The sequence below is a fragment of the Martes martes genome (assembly GCF_963455335.1).
Source record: "Martes martes genome assembly, chromosome: 3".
Classification (NCBI taxonomy): domain Eukaryota; kingdom Metazoa; phylum Chordata; class Mammalia; order Carnivora; family Mustelidae; genus Martes; species Martes martes.
This window is the reverse complement of record NC_137890.1, coordinates 61,700,005-61,716,596: the sequence shown is the minus strand read 5'-3', so window position 1 is coordinate 61,716,596 and position 16,592 is coordinate 61,700,005. Positions and strand designations below refer to the sequence as shown.

The following is a 16,592-nucleotide window of genomic DNA, read 5'->3' as shown; positions in this document are numbered from 1 at the left end:
AATGACTTGGCCCTGTTATGCACTTTGTCTTTTGTACCCGGTTTCAGGAAGGAGGTTGTTTTTAAACAAAAATCAATAAGGAAAACACAATGGAACAGTAAATCCTGTACTTGAAAGGTAGGAAATGTAGTACAGAGTCATCATCTGCTGCATTTGTATGAGGTTTCAAGTCTTTCAACAGTAGAATCAGGTTGTTGGCAGGAAAAAGAAATTTGCATTGAACTGCATAATCCAGAGTAACTGGATTTGACTAAATAAGTCTAGAAAGAAAAGAGCAGTGCTTTTTATTGGCCAGAATTATGAGAATTATGGTTTTAGCCCAAGAGGTATTTAGTGTACCAGATTTAGCAAATAAAGATATAGGACACCTAGTTAGATTTGAATTTCAGGTAAGCAGTGAATACTGTTTCAGTCAAAGTGTGTCCCGTGCAATATTTGGGACATACTTAGACTAAGAAGTTATTTGCTGTTTATATGAAATTCAAATTTAGCTGGGCATTTTGTACTTCACCTGGTGGTCTTTAAAACTTAGGATAACCCATGAGTGCCCTGGTGACCATCTTTATAGCCACTTAAATGCTGAGAAGGCATTATTTGTATTTGGTTGGTCATTCTGGAACAATCAGGAAGAGGAGCTCCTTGAACACAGTCTTCAAAACCATGTTGTTTCTCCTTGGACTCAGCAGCACCCATCACATAGTAGGTATTTGCCCCGGGGGGGCGGCGTGGAAGAGAAAGAAAAGGCTGGGACAGGCAGGCTCATGGGGTAGCTCGGTGGTAGGATTTAACCCAGGGCACGACTCAGAAAATGTTAGAGAGATCTGAATAACCACACCAGGAATGGGAAGGAAACTGAGAGATGACTGAGAGCAGGAGGGTCTGAGGGAAGAGGGCCCCCGAGAGCCGGGGGCTGAGCCTGCCTGGTACCAGCCGGCGGCACTGGAACGTCTAAGGGAGAGGCCGTGGCCAGGAGCTGGGCTCCTAGTAGGTAGGTGGGAAACACTTTGGGCTTTCCCTCTTTCTGTCCTGTTGTTTCCCACTGGTTACCTCCCATGTGCCAGATTTAATCAGAAGCCAGTTAGCAAGGGAGCCTGGGAAAAGTGGTTTAGCAGGGGTCAGCCCCCTTGACAATAGGGCTGGGAGAGGGAAGGGAGCAGTCTGAGAGCATGTGTGCAAGTGGCGGGCATTGAATTTCGGCCAGCTTACTGGACAGCTAAATATGTAGACCTGGTTTGTATCTAGAAATCAGCTCTTCGTGTGTGCACTGGTTTGCATGATAAGTATTGTCTGAATGAATGAATGAACAGATGAATGACTATATGAATATACCATGAGGAAAAGTCATCTGTCACATGCAACATGTTCCCCTCACCCTTGTAAATGGGCAGTGTCCCTCTGGGGGCACTGTTGCGTGATCCCAGCATGTGTCACAGGGCTTCTGGGTCCCAGGCACTGTGCCGGCTGCCGTGAGTGCTCAGAGGCAGTCCAGGACCTGCCCATGTGTGGTTCCTGCTTGACCAGGGAAGCATCTCAGAGACCCATCATCCAAGGCAGGTTGGAATAAATGTGACAAGGAAAGTGTAGGTAGAGCGCTGTTGAGATTCAGAAGGGGAAGAGAGAATCCAGCATCTAGACTTGATGATTAGAGGTGACTTTGGAGCTGGGCTTGAGTCAGACTTAATAGAGAGGGTCTCAGCAGGCAGAAAAGGGCAGGACTGCACCAGACAAGACAGAGGAGATCCAGCACAGGCCCACGGGCAGGAGTCCTCCTGCTCTCTGTCTTGGGAGCAGTCTGGCTTGGGTGGAAATAGAATATAAGTAATGGGAGATAAAGTCAGCCAGGCCAGCACTCTGGTGCAAGCCACCATCCTCTGTGTCCTGGATCCTGGAAGAGGCTCGGAACTAGTCTCCCTGCTTCTGAGCCTTTCAGCCTTACACTCTGTTTCCTGCCCAGCATTCACAGTATTCCTGTTACTCTGCTGATACTCTGAAACCTTCCCATCTTTATTGTGAGAGGGGGTCCTTAGGGAGCTCTAAAAGCCCCCTCCCTGACTCCCCACCTTTCTAACCCCTTCCCAGTCCTCATAGCAAGTCTGTTCTCACCTCAGTGCCTTGTACTTGCTGTCCCCCGGTCTAGAATATGCTTCCCCCAATATCCACATGGTGCACTTCATTTCATCTATATTCTGGACTTTTACCAAAGTGTATGTAATTTATATTTAGAAATGCATAGATTTGCATTATACATGGTGGTTTTGTAATCTCTTTCACCCCGCAGTTTATCATAAACATGCTTATAGGTCCATCCATACGTCTCTGACGCCATGTGCAGCAGCTGCATAGCATTCCGTTGTGGGGATGCGATATAACTTAGTTTTCAGTTGGACTGTTCGCATCTACTTTGTGTGCGTGTGATTGTGGATAATACCAATAGCGATCTTTGAGGCTACATTTTTTGCACATACTTAGTTATTTCCTTATGATAAATACCTGAAGGTGTTCATTACTGGGTCATAGAATATGAACTTTATTTCATTCCATTACAAATATTTATTGTGCCTCTACTAAGTGCCAAGTAGTTAGAGGTACTGTTTTTGATAATATTGTCAAGTAGACTTCCAGAAAGTCAAACCAATTTACATGCCCACTCATAGTCTTAGTGTAGATGAATAAAAAAATGGGACCCAGTAATACAGACTTTTTTGGGTTTTGTTAGTTCATTTCAACTTTCTTTAACGATCTCCGGAAGCCCAGAATTTAGGTGAGTTAAATCCCAGTGTGGGAGAATGGCAATGTATAGATTGTAGGTTAGTAAAGGAGTCCAAAATTCTTTGTAATAGGACAAATATTATTAAAATTGTTGACCACAATATTTGGATAGAAAGACAGGTGAATCCAGAAAACAGGTAATGGACTAGGAAAATGGGGAGGGGTTAAACAGGTGCAGGAGGCTTGAACAGGTGCAGGGGAGTTGGACAGGTACGGTGCAGGTGGATGGGTGCAGGAGATAGAATGTTGAGAGGTTGTGGCCATAAAACAGCTTTTGTGAGTTTGGCATCCAAGGGCAGAGTCATTTTGAACAATGACGGAGTCCAGGAGCGTATAGCTGTGCTGATGGGGGAGGCATGGTCTCCGCATCAAGAAGGTAGAGAGGCCCTGTGAGGCCAGAGCTCTGGAGGGTGCCCACAAAGGCGCTGAAAGGGCCAGTCAGCTGGACCGTTCGAATGAGTGGAAGCAGTTTTAAGCACCTTTCAGAAAACGAGCAAAACGTCCAGGATGTGAGATTTATTTAGAAAAACTTGAAAGGCACAGCTTATTGTCAGTACACGTTAATGCCAACTTCTGTCTTCTGTAGCTTGGATTTTCAAATAACGAGAGTTCATGGTTAAACGATATAATTATCTTTTGTATATACTCTTAAAAGTACTTTCTGTCATCAAAATTGTGTGACTTTCTGGAGTGATGGAAACTCTCTAGGTCTCGATCTGGGCGATTAGTTACATATGTGGGTCCATATGTGGTGGGCAGAGGAATGGCCCCCAACGATGTCCCCAGAACTCAGTGGGGGGAAGGATGGTCTTTTCAGTTTATGTGCTGAATCAACTGGGTATCCAAATGGGAAGAGATTCACCTTAACTCTCACCTCCTAACCTACCCAAAGTTAATTTGCTGTATGGCAAATACTGTGGAAGTTTATGAAAGTAACAGCTTCTAGAAGAAAACAGTATGGATATTTTCAGTGTTGAGCTGGACAGATCTGCTACCAGAGCACAAAACATGCTAACCACTAAAGCTGGTTTAGTTGGTTGGTAAGTTGGGCCTCTGTCCGAAGAGCCACTGTGAGCTGGGAGTGCGGGGGCAGAACACAGCCCGGCGCAGGTATAGGCAGCACGGTCGCCTGAGAAGGACTCGTGTCCTGAGCACATCCGGGACGCAGGCAAAGAACAGGGAAAGGCGAACAACTCACTAAAGGGCTTTGGGGTCCACTGGGTTCTTGTGGAGAGAAGCAAACCTCTGCTAAGGAGAATGGGATCCTTAGTGCTTAAAGGCACAGATCCTGGGGGTGAAGAGACCTGCTTTAGAAGCTAGCTTCATTACTTAGTACCTGAGGGGTCGAAAGCACATTTTAAAATTTCTTTAACCCATTTCTGTCTGTACAATGGGGATGATAGCCTCTGTACCACAGAGAGCTATTTTAAAGGAGGTCATCCCTGTGCTTAGTGGAGGGCCTGGTGAGTTCTTATTGTTGTCATTGTCTGATTAGAGCACTCCTCCAGCGGGAACATTCCATTCTTGAGTATTGGCATCTTCTCATATGTCTGCGATTGTGTGCCTCTGTCGGGGGGGGGGGGGGCGGGGGGGGGCGCGCAGTGATGGGAACCAACCCCCATGGAGCTTCCTCAAGAGCTTTCATTTGCATACTGTCAGGCTTGAACCTCCTGTTCTAAAAAAAGTTATTTGTTGTTCTAATCGGAATGATTTCTTATGTTTCCTCCTAGAAAACTATTCCACCAACCATGTTGGAAACCACAGTGCGGGGAATTCCCCAGCGCCCCCCGCAGCTGGCATTCCTGCATCTGTGCAGGAAGTGGCTCCCCGTGCCAGGGGGCTCCCTAAAAACCACAACTCCGGCTCCTCGTCCAAGCTCCCACAGGCCTCTACCACGGTGGCTCCCCAGAAGTGCTTTCTACAGATTGCAGGCATGACCTGTGCATCCTGTGTGTCCCACATAGAGAAGAGCCTGCAGAAGGAAGCAGGTAGGAGGTCTGCCCCGGCCTTCCCTTGGGAGGCTACAGGGGGCCGTCAGACGCTGCGGGCGGGAGAATGGGCACCAGGCTCTCCCGCCACAGTCCTCACTGCCTCCCTCAGCTCAGCAGCAGCCCTGGTCATGGGGCAGCAGGTTCATAGTACGACAGCAGAGAGGTCTGTCTGATGCTCTTGGGCACTTGGCAGTGTGCTCTTCCAGGAAGTGTTTAGCTTGTTTAAGATATAGTGTATCTCCCGGTGAGTTGGTGATGGGAAGGTCAGTGTGAAGGTTCTGGCACGTTCCGTAGGTTGCTTCCTCAACTCATCCCGGCGGTCATCTCTATTTTCCCCTCCAGCCCCATCCATCGGCTTCACATTGTCCAATGAGTACGTAGCCTGCAGTTTGTGGAGAAGCGGCAATTTTGAATGTGCCGTCCTTTGTCCCTGTACGTCACAGAGTGTTGTGGAAGTGCCACAGTGTTGTCCTCTAGCCCGCATTTCCAATACTGTCTCTTACATCTGAAAGTCCAACCAAAATTCTGTCCCAGTCTTTTGTTTGGAAAATACCTTAACCGTGACTACCTTGCCAGCAGAGTCACTTTCTCTCTTTCCAAGTATCTCTCTGCTCAGACTCCTTGGCCCTCACAGTCAGCCCTAAAGTAGGGTGTTGCATTTCTAGTCGCTGGATTCCTGTGCTGTATAGTGTGCTGGAGTTCTAGAATGACTCTTTGCACATGGAGGCATGCTTGTCCTCCATGGGCTGGCTGCTCATAAAATACCCTAGATCTTACGGTGCCTGTGTTTCTTTTCCTGACTTGAATCCCTCATTTTTATCCATTATGGCATCCTTTCTAAAGCACAGTTCTTGCTTTTATGTGAATGAGTCGTGTTTTCCCCTCAAACTCACACAGTAGTGTTAGCAAGGTACAGATCTCACTGGACTTACGATAGTGTTACATCCCAATAAACCCATCATACCTTGAAAATATCATAAGTCAAAAATACACCTAACCTAGGGAACATCGTCATAGCTTGGCTGGACTGACCTGAAACAGGTCAGGATCTGTATGGGCGGTTCACCCTCACGATGGCACAGCCGACGGGGGCCAAGGCTCTGAGCCTCTGCCCAACATGGCCAGAGTTCTGTACAGCATAGCGCTTGCCCCAGAAAAGGTCAAAATGCAAAATTTGAAGTACGGTTTCTACTGAATGGGTATCCCTTTCGTACCATCATAAAGTCAAAAACCTGTAAACCAAACTGTTGTTGGAAGTGGTCTGCAGTCTGGGATTTCTCTTCCACTTCTGAAAGGGATTCAAGAGTGGAAAAGAGTAAGGAAACTACTTCTGAAAGAATTGTGTGTGTGCGTGTGAAAAGTGCCTGAAGATAAAAGCCTACCACTGAGGTCCCAGCAGTTGTGAGCTGCAGACTGTATCCCTTGCTGTGGGATGTGTGTGCCCTGGGCGTCTTCCCGAGCCTGACTCAGTAGCCCCCAGCCAGCAGCCCAGGCATCGTCTAGGAGCAGGGCGCAGAACCTCAGGCCCACTCCAGACCGACTGAACCAGAATCTGGAGTTTAACAAGGTCCTCGGGTGGTTTGTGTGCCCATCAAAGTGTGAGAAGCATTGTTCTAGAACACTGGTTCTCACACTTGGCTGGTGCATTAAAGTCGCCTGGGGGGCTTTTAAAAAAAAAGATGGCTGGCGTCCACCTTGAGGGATTCTGATTTAACTGGTCTGAGTTTAGGGCCAGGCACAGTGATTGCTTAAAAGCTCCCCAAGTGACCTCATGTGCAGTCAAGTCTGAGAACTCCTGTTCTCGAGACTTCTGGGGCAGATGTTTTCCTTTGTTAGGTGATGTTGACTGTGTCATCCCAGAGGCCTTGCCTGGAGTGTTACACCTGTGGCCCGATGGTTCCAGGTATTCTGTCGGTGCTGGTTGCCCTCATGGCTGGGAAGGCCGAGGTCAAGTATAACCCAGAAGTCATCCAGCCCCTGGAGATAGCTCAGCTCATCCAGGACATGGGCTTTGAGGCGACAGTAATGGAAGACTACACAGGCTCCGATGGCGACCTCGAACTCATCGTAAGTGCGGCAGCTGAGCGGGAGCTGGGGCGGGAGCTGGGGCCGGAGGGCTGCAGGCCTCTGACGGGGGCCCGGAAACTTCTCCTGTTTTGCACATATCCTGCGTGTTGTTGGGGTTTTGTTTGTTTGGTTTTCCTTTGAAGCCAACAACAACGACCTGTTCCTTTTGTGAGGAAATGTCAGTCCTGTCACAGTCACGGGGGTGCATCCCACTGGGTACGTTCACAGTGTGAGGAGGAGGAGGGGGTGAGTGGCGGGAGTGTAGGAAGAAGAGTTTCAGTGGCAGCTGTCCAGAGTTGGATTGGAGGGCACTAAATCTGAACACGTTCCAGAAAGCCCGGAGGGAAGCTAGAATGCCAGGGGCGTCTTGAGGCCAGAGGTGAGTCAGCGTGGTAACCAGTGCCCTGGTGCCATCACAGCCCAGTGCAGGCACAGGGCTGTCTAGAAGGTAGTTGGCGACCAGTGTCCTGAAGCACTCAGTCTGAGGTGAATGCCAGGGTGGCGGGGGCAGTGGTGGGCGGAGGGGGGGGCATTACTGTTTGCTGTCTCTCCACTGTCACCAGCTGTGCGTGACAACAGACCATCGCAGCAATAGGTGTGTCTAGCATTTCCAACATGCTGTATTCATAAGCGCTTGTGTATAAAGCTCTTTTGTGTAATTAAAGGGAGACTTAGGACAAGGAATTGAGTAATACTGTTGTACCGAGAAGGAAGGGTCTTACTCCCTTACTGTGTTTAGTCACTGCCGTTAGTGGTAAGTAAATGTTTGAAGAAAGAGTACTAAGGACACAAGTGGCACTTTGAGCTCTTGATAAGGGGCATTCTTTGTTGAGCAAACCCTTGGCTCTGGTTGGACCTCCTGGTGTGTGCTCCGGTGAAGTGTACTGCTCTCGGGCTTATGGTCCCGGTGCCCCTGAGGCCAGAGCGGGGCCCCCGCTGAGACCCTAGCCCCAATGGGGAATGCCTCTGCTTGCACAGACCACTGTGGAAAATCTAGATCATGAATACTATTGGGAAAGGTGAAAATACTGGTTTTTTAAATACACATTTTAATCTTTCTTTTGCCAGTGAGAGAAAAAGGTAATAAATAAATGAGTAAGACAAATGCATAACTCAATTTTTACTTACTTATATGTATATGTATTTGTCTGTAGGTCCAAATGACCAAATCAGACAATTTATTCATTGAGTTCATGGGTTTAATTATGTTGAGAAAAGATAGCTTATATATAAAAGTTGTATGACATGGTTTTTGAGCTTTAATTTATGCAGGTGTGGGATACAGTTATGAATAGTTCCTAAAATACGTTATGTTTGAATTTTAATCTTCACAAGATATTCTTGCACAGAACTGAACATACAAAGAGTATGGATGAGATATTAAGCACTATAGAACTTTGAACAAAGCAGAGCTAGAATTGTGGAGAGGTTTTACCAGAGTCATATTTATTGTCTGGGCTCCAGTTTTATTAAAGCTTTTAATTAAATAATTAAAGTATTTTAAATGTTCCAGATTTTTAAGTGTCAGGGTAATATTTGCAAATTGCAACACTCTTGCAACGTAATGCTTGTTAAAACCTAAAGGAATTGAATTACAATGGCTATGGTAATGTATAATGTATTCTTTTTTTAAAATTTAAATTCAGTTAATGTATAGTATATCATTAGTTTCTGAGGTAGAATCCAGTGATTCATCAGTCTTATGTAATACCCACTGCTCATCACATCACATGCCCTCATTAATGTCTGTCACTCAGTTACCCCATCCCCCCACCCACCTCCCCTCCAGCAACTCTCAGTTTGTTTCCTATGGTTAAGAGTCTCTTATGGTTTGTCTCCCTCTCTGATCTCATCTTGTTTTATTTTCTCCCTAGTCCCCTGCGATCCTCTTTTATTTTCTTAAATTACGTATGAGTGAGATCATATAATTGTCTTTCTTTAATTGACTTATTTCTCTTAGCATGATACCCTCTAGTTCCATCCATGTCATTTCAGATGGCAAGATTTCTTTTTCTGATGACTGAGTAATATTCCATTGTTTATACGAACCACATCTTCTTTATCCATTCACCTGTAGGTGGACATCTGGGTTCTTTCCATGGTTTGGCTGTTGTGAACATTGCTGCTATAAACATTCTGGTGCAGGTGCCCCTTCAGATCACATTTGTATCCTTTGGGTAAACACCTAGTAGTGCAATTGCTGGGCCATAGGGTAGCTCTGTTTTCAGAAACCTCCATACTGTTTTCCAAGTGGCTGCACCAGCTTGCATTCCCACCAACAGTGTAGGAGGGTTCCTCTTTCTCTGCATCCTTGCCAACACCTGTCGTTTCCTGACTTGTTAATTTTAGCTGTTCTCACTGGTGTGAGGTGGTATCTCATTGCACTTTTGATTTGTATTTCCCTGATGCTGAGTGATGTTTAGCATTTTTTCATGTGTCTGTTGGCCATCTGGATGTCTTTAGAGAGATGTCTGTTCATGTCTTCTGCGCATTTCTTGATTAGACTGTTTGGTCCTTGGGTGTTGAGTTTGATAAATTCTTTATAGATTTTGGATACTAGCCCTTTATCTGATATGTCATTTCCAAATATCTTCTCCCATTCTGTTGGTTGGTTGTCTTTTGGTTTTGTCAACTGTTTTCCTTTGCTGTGAAAAAAACTTTTTATCTTGAAGTCCCAGTAGTTCATTTTGCCCTTGCTTCCCTTGCCTTTGGCAATGTTTCTAGGAAGAAGTTGCTGAGGCTGAGGTCGAAGAGGTTGCTGCCTGTGTTCTCTAGGATTTTGATGGATTCCTGTCTCACATTTAGGTCTTTCATCCATTTTGAGTCTATTTTTGTATGTGGTGTAAGGAAATAGTCCAGTTTCATTCTTCTGCATGTGGCTCTCCAATTTTCTGAACACCACTGCTCAGAGAGACTATCTTTTTTCCATTGGACATTCTTTCTTGCTTTGTTGAAGATTAGTTGACCATAGAGTTGAGGGTCCATTTCTGGGTTCTTTATTCTGTTCCATTGATCTATGTGTCTGTTTTTGTGCCAGTACCATACTGTCTTGATGGTCATAGCTTTGTAATAGAGCTTGAAGCCTGGAATTGTGATTTTCTTTTTCAACATTCTTTTGTCTATTTGGGGTCTTTCCTTGTTCCATAGAAATTTTAGGATTATTTGTTCCAGCTCTATGAAAAAAAGTTGATGGTATTTCGATAGGGATTGCTTTTAATATGTAGATTGGTCTAGGTGGCATAGATGTGTTCACAGCATTTGTTGTTCCAGTCCATGAACATGGAATGTTTTTCCATTTCTTTGTGTCTTCCTCAATTTCTTTCATAAGCGTTCTGTAGTTTTCAGTGTACAGATCCTTTGCCTTTTTGGTTAGATTTATTCCTAGGTTTCTTTTGGTTTTTGGTGTAATTGTGTTGTAATTTTGGTGTAATTGATTGGTTCCTTCATTTCTCTTTCTTCTCTATCATTGTTAATGTATAAAAATGCAACTGATTTCTATGCATTAATTTTATATCCTGCCACTTTGCTGAATTCCTGTATGAGTTCCAGCAATTTTGGGGTGGTGTCTTTTGGGTTTTCCACATAGAGTATCATATCATCTGCAAAGAGTGAGAGTTTGACTTCTTTGCCAATTTGGATGCCTTTTATTTCTTCTTGTGGCCTGATTGCTGAGGCTAGGACTTCTAATACTATGTTGAACAATAGTGGTGAAAGTGGGCATCCCTGCTGTGTTCCTCACCTTAGGGGAAAAGCTCTCAGTTCAATGAAAACATCTTTTGAGCAATGTTCAAATTGGTCTCAGCAGTTGTTATCATCATCACATGTTCAGACACTGTGTGTATACATTTTATGTCTGTATTTAATGAGTATTCTGGGAAATGATGACCACTAACACTCAAAAGAGTGACTTGTCTGGCTTGCTAACACCTGTTACAGGGACAGTATGTCTCACGTCATGCTCTCTTTCTCTCATCCATAAGCAGAGTGTGGCAGAAATGCCATAACAGAGAGGGCAGGGTGGCTTACGAAAGCTCATCCCTGTTGGTCTGTCACCATCTGCTTTGTGACTAGCTACATCTCTTGTCCCTGGTTTGGGGACGAATTGCTGTTCACCTGCCCTCAGCCCCTGGGGGAATGTGCAGATCTTGCCCATGGAGTCTGGAGGTGGGAGTCCAGAGCCCTCGGAATGATGCAATGGAAAGAGGAAGGACTCATGGCTGCCTGTTGACCCCACTCCCTGTGGGCTTTCAGTGAGATCCTCTTGATCCCAAGTGAGTAGTATTTTTGTCATCCTGTGTGGCAGATCACAGGGATGACCTGCGCGTCCTGTGTTCACAACATTGAGTCCAGACTCACAAGGACAAACGGCATCACCTACGCCTCTGTGGCCCTTGCCACCAGCAAAGCCCATGTGAAATTTGATCCTGAAATTATCGGTCCTCGGGATATTGTCCGAATTATTGAGGTAAGTCGTTCATTAGAGCACGTTACACAGACTCCTGTGATGTTGTGTGTCACCTGTACTTCCATCTAAAAAACGTGCCCATCTTTTTAAAACCAGTGATTGATAAAGGTCACCTATCCTATCCTTCAAGTTTTCCCAGGGAGGTAAAGGTGAATCATTTTAAAATAAACTGAAATTAAGTAAATGTCAAATAATCTGAGGGTGAAAAATCAGTGAATGGGAAAGAAAAGGAAATTATTGTTTTAATTGCAGATATTCCTTGAGAAACATCAATATCAGCAAGATATGTGGCACATTTCATTACCTGATTGTAATTGTAAATATTATTTATATCTGTGCCAAGTATCTGTAGACCAAAGGATGGTTGGTAAGGAGAGGACTTACTGCATTTTACCACTATGCTGGGCCTGCTTGACGATGGGAGAGTTCAGTTGTTTCTGGATTGGAAAATCAATTAGAAGAGTTTTCATACACTTCCTCCCTGTGTTCCCTCCCTCGCTTTGTCCACGGACACTCCTCATTTCCTTTATAAGGTCTGTTTCTAGCAACCAGAAGAGGATAAGCATTAGTGGTGATCTGATGGGTTAAGACAGTCCAAACCCAAACAAGATGAACTCATCACACCTGAGGGTCAGAATAAACACAGTTCAGCAGGAAGTATTAACGCAGCGAAACCTCTTGTATCAGCTTGACGTTCTTTCATTTTCTCTTGGTGTTGTGTGTGCTTAAGAGAGATGTCGTCTGTTATATGGCTCAGCAGGGTTCCTTGACGTGCATTAATAAATAGGCTGCTGCTACTAGAACCCGGTCTTCCAGGCAGACAGCAGAGCTTCTCTAGCAGATGGAGAGAGATCCCCAGAGAAGTTAAGTGACTCCACTTGCTGGTATCCAGCTCAAGGCTGCAGGACCGGCCCTCAAACCCAGACCTCACAGTTCCAAGCTCAGCGGCCTTTCGGTTTTTGCCCCAGCACAGGTCTTATAGATCAGTATTGGGGGTGGGGGGCATTGATGAGGCCCAGAAAGCAGACTGATGTGCTGTTAGGAGGGTGCTTGGAACCCATCTCCGTCACCTTCTTATTCCTCATGCCTTTCCTGGCCTCCACGCTGCCAGCTGAGCTCAATACAGCAGCATCTCTGTCCTCATCTGGGGACTATTGTTCATGTCTGGCCCCCGTTCCTGCGACTCTGCTGCCTCTTTCCCTAATGTAATGAGGCTGGTGTTCGTTGTAAGAGGATTTGTCTCTAGACTGGTCTTAGATGCTCTTTCTCCAATCGTGACTTTTAGTTTTCATTTTAATCATCAGAGTCCCGGGGCCCCTCTTTGTGTTGTGCTGACCCGCAGGACATTTCCTGGCAGCCTTTCCTGTGTTGTCTCATAAAGGGGTCAGATAGGATAAGGTGAAGAGGGTCGGGGAGCGAGGCGGCGAAAGAAATGCTGGAGTCACTCCCTGCAAAAAGCCGGCGGATTCCCGGGCAGTGCCCCTCTGGCTTCATGGGAAGCGGGGCCTATAGAGGCTGAAGGAGCCTGGGTCTGCTCTCTGGGGAGAGGCCCGGGTGGGGAGCCCCGAAACCTCTTCCCTGAGCCCTGGGCCTTGCTCTTCCAGTAGCTCGATGGCTCTGGTGTTCAGTTTCCTCAGGCAGGGAATGCCAGAGCCTGACCTGACCACTCCCTAGGTGGGGTTCCTCACAGAAAATTTCTCTGTGTGTAAATTCATCATGGATCAGCCTCGGGGCATGTTGAAGTTTCTCCCAGAACCTGCTGCCTTTGCCCACAGAAGGACCAGGAGTCGCCGTCTGAGGCCATTCCCTTGGGGATGATACAGTCTGTGAGCAGAGATGGCGCTGGGCCTCTGACAGGACTTGTAGTGTGATTTGGGTACAGAAGTCATGAGCAGAAAAACCCATAGTCTTTTGAGGCAATTTTTGATTAACTTTCTAATTTCCAAAGATGTAAAATGCTTTCTACCAATGCATGTTTAACCAAGTGCTTTCCTCCTTGTTTCTCACTTCTCCTTTTTTAATAATAAGGAAATCGGCTTTCATGCTTCCCCGGCCCAGAGAAACTCCAGCGCGCATCACTTGGACCACAAAGTGGAAATAAAGCAGTAGGTAGAACAGAAAAGACACACTGGCGCTCTTGACCAAGTGTCCCCCCATCACCGGGCCTGCCTCATTCTGTGCTCATGGGTGTCCCTGCTGTCCTGGCTTCCCACGGCACCTTGTGATGTTAACCCTCTAAGACAGTGCTGTCCGACAGAACTTTCTACAATGACAGAAATGTTCTATACCCACCCTGCCCAGGGTGGTGGTCATAGGCTACAGAGTAGTTAGTATGACTAAGGAACTGAATTTTTTATTTCATTTAATCTTAACTGATTTTAATTTAAATCACCACTTACGGCTAGTGGCTAACTTAAGTTGGGAGGAAGAGAGTGGATTTTTTTCTTTTACAGCAGAGTATTTTAAGACTTTATTTGAATGGGTTCTAGAAGTAGGGTCTGAGGGCAGGAACTACAGTCATGGGAAAGAACATGGCCTGAGAACAGGCGGCCTGAGTTCATTCGTTGTTGCAGATGTTCACTTACTCGGTCAACAAGCACAAGGGTGCTGTTGTAGGCAGGGCACTATGCCAGGTGCTAGGGATGAATAGGATACCGTCCCGGCCTTAGAGGGGCCCGAGCTGGGCTGGGAAAGAGTAGATGAGCAGTGGATCGAGTGGGTTCGGGGGGGTCCGGGAAGCCAGCCAGCAGGGGACGCATGATCTGAGCCTTGAAGAGTGAGTGGAAGTTTGCCAGGCTGTGGGGGTGAGGGTTGACTTGAGGGTCTTCTAGGGGCATGGAGACAGTGGTCTTCAGGGACTCCTGTGACTGCTGTGGTCAGCACGCCTGGAGCAGGGAAGGACTGACAGGAGAGGCACCTGGAAGGCGAGCGAGGGGCTAATCCTCGGGGCCCTGGGGGACAGGCTGAGAGTTTAAGACTTTGGTCTTGCGGGCCCGTGGTTTGCAGACTGGAGTGGAGGTGTGCTGGGGCTTCCACAACACGTGGTGGGAATGTCACAAATGCTGACATGAGACCACAGCTGTCCCCTGCGACCCCCATGTCAGACTTCGGTGTTCACCAAGATGGCTTTGGAGTTCTCACTGACTATATTACATAATAGTTTAAAAATCAAATGTAGAAGTAAGTTCAGACTAATAAGATTTTGTTTTTATCTGTTTTTTTTTTCCTTGAGAGCCTATATGAAATTTTATTTTGAAAGAAGAGCAGCAGGCAGCCATGTGGGCTGGGGTGTTCCCCTTCTTTGGGGCTGGGTTCTCAGTTCCGGGCCTCAGTCCCCACCCTCCCCCCAATGGATTGGAGGCGGCAGGTCAGCCTCAGGCAGGCAGGGTGTCTGTGTATCTCTGGAACATCCCCGAGAAGTTTAAGCCTGTAGGTGCTTTCTCAGGTGGCATCAGGGAGGGAGCCTTCCCTTGTTCCACACCCCTGGTGGTCTGTCCCAGACATGTGACAAAAGCAAGTCTGAAACAGGCCCCAGGAGGAGGCCAGCCCACAATCCAAGTGACAGATGCTACCTAATAGGCTGGTGTCACTGCTTTGCTTTGCAGGTGGAGGAAGTCTTTCCTGTGCAGCCTGGTATTTGGCATCCCCGTCATGGGTCTCATGATCTACATGCTGGTGCCCAGCCACGAGCCCCACGAGGCCATGGTCCTGGACCGCAACATCATTCCGGGACTGTCCATCCTCAATCTCATCTTCTTTATCTTGTGTACCTTTGTCCAGGTACGTATCGGGAGGGCCAACCTCTGCCCTCCCGCGCCAGACACAGCCCTTCAGCGCAGCTCTACCACAGCTGCCCTGTGGGGGCTCTTTTTCTGTCTTACAACTCTTGAGGGGTAAGGGGTGGGTGGGCATAAAAGGACCTGGTCTCACTGTCACTTTCACGGTTGTAGGTGATCAGACTCTCCCTGTATAACAAGCCCTGAGCCAGGCCCCCTGGAACTTCCACTCCAGGGCTGGTAGGAGGGAGCTAGCTGTGTTGCTGGTGGGAAGTGTGCCCTCCGCCTGCTTTAGAATAGAAAATAAAACTCCTGCCTCAACGATAGAATGTTTAGTTTAAGACTATCTGAGGGCAATTATTATAGCTTGAACTTGCTTTTTCCTGTATTTTCTTTTTAATTACAATTGTGATGTGTATTTGTTGTAGGCAGTTCAAACCATGCTGAACTAGAAGATGCAAAGGGGAAGATATTCCTTCCTTGGAATCACACCCAACCTCCAGCCCAGTCCTAGTCCCTGGGGTTGTTACTAGTTGGAGACGTGCATGTTCACGGATCCTCATCTATGTAGAGAAAATACATGTTTGCTCATATATGTAGGTGTGTGTGCATGTTCACACAATACAGACACATGGGCTTTTTATTTTGAAACTGGAATAGGATCATACTAGATAAATTGATTTATAACCAGCTTTTTCACTTAACTGTGTATTATGGGCATCTTTCATGCCAGTGGTTTATAGATGTAGCACATTCTTTCTCAGGACTACAGAGTCCTGTCCACAGTATAAATGAACCATGACTTACGTCCCCATGGCCCCCTCACCCTGTTGATGGACATCGTTCAGGTTGACCCTGAATGGGTCAAGACCTTGGCGCTCCATTCCTGTGAGTGGCTATGAATCAGGAAACGCATTGCCTCCATGTCCCTTGCAGAAGAAGAAGTCATGTCTGAGCGTTTGCAGGTGGAGGGGCCTCTGGGCATCTGGTCACTCCTCAGACTCCAGGCCTCCTTGAGCAGCTGTTGCTTCTTCCGCTGTCTTTCAGCTTCTCGGCGGGTGGTACTTCTATGTCCAGGCTTACAGGTCTCTGAAGCACGGGACGGCCAACATGGACGTGCTCATCGTGCTGGCCACCACCATTGCCTACACCTACTCACTTGTCATCCTCGTGGTGGCCGTAGCCGAGAAGGCGGAAAGGAGCCCCGTGACCTTCTTCGACACCCCCCCCATGCTCTTTGTGTTCATTGCCCTGGGGCGGTGGCTGGAACACGTGGCAAAGGTAACTGTAGCTTCAGGTGAAAAAAGAACTGTTTCTTCAGTAACATAAATCTTAATTCATCCACGCACCTTGTTTAGAATTACTAATTACACACAGTCTAGAGAAAGACTTCAGGAAATGTGAAACCTACTATAATTAGGTGTTCTGATCACTAATCTCCAAACTGGTTGCTACTTCCGAAATCCCAGCTAATCTGGTTAATTATTGAAACCTTTGCTCAGGCACATTGTGTAACAGAAAGAA

General features: G+C 46.7%; 1 protein-coding gene across 6 annotated transcripts in view; it reads left to right on the top strand.

The window, feature by feature from the left end:
* Window positions 1-16,592, top strand: part of ATP7B (ATPase copper transporting beta) — a 71,403-nt gene that overhangs the window by 34,109 nt on the left and 20,702 nt on the right. For all 6 annotated transcript variants that reach the window (XM_080799847.1, XM_080799846.1, XM_080799844.1 and 3 more), the window contains 6 exons: window positions 4,500-4,757; window positions 6,664-6,827; window positions 11,131-11,292; window positions 13,321-13,397; window positions 14,898-15,072; window positions 16,116-16,349. In XM_080799847.1, coding sequence (XP_080655973.1) covers window positions 4,500-4,757; window positions 6,664-6,827; window positions 11,131-11,292; window positions 13,321-13,397; window positions 14,898-15,072; window positions 16,116-16,349 — 1,070 coding nt within the window. The remainder of the gene's footprint in view (window positions 1-4,499; window positions 4,758-6,663; window positions 6,828-11,130; window positions 11,293-13,320; window positions 13,398-14,897; window positions 15,073-16,115; window positions 16,350-16,592) is intronic.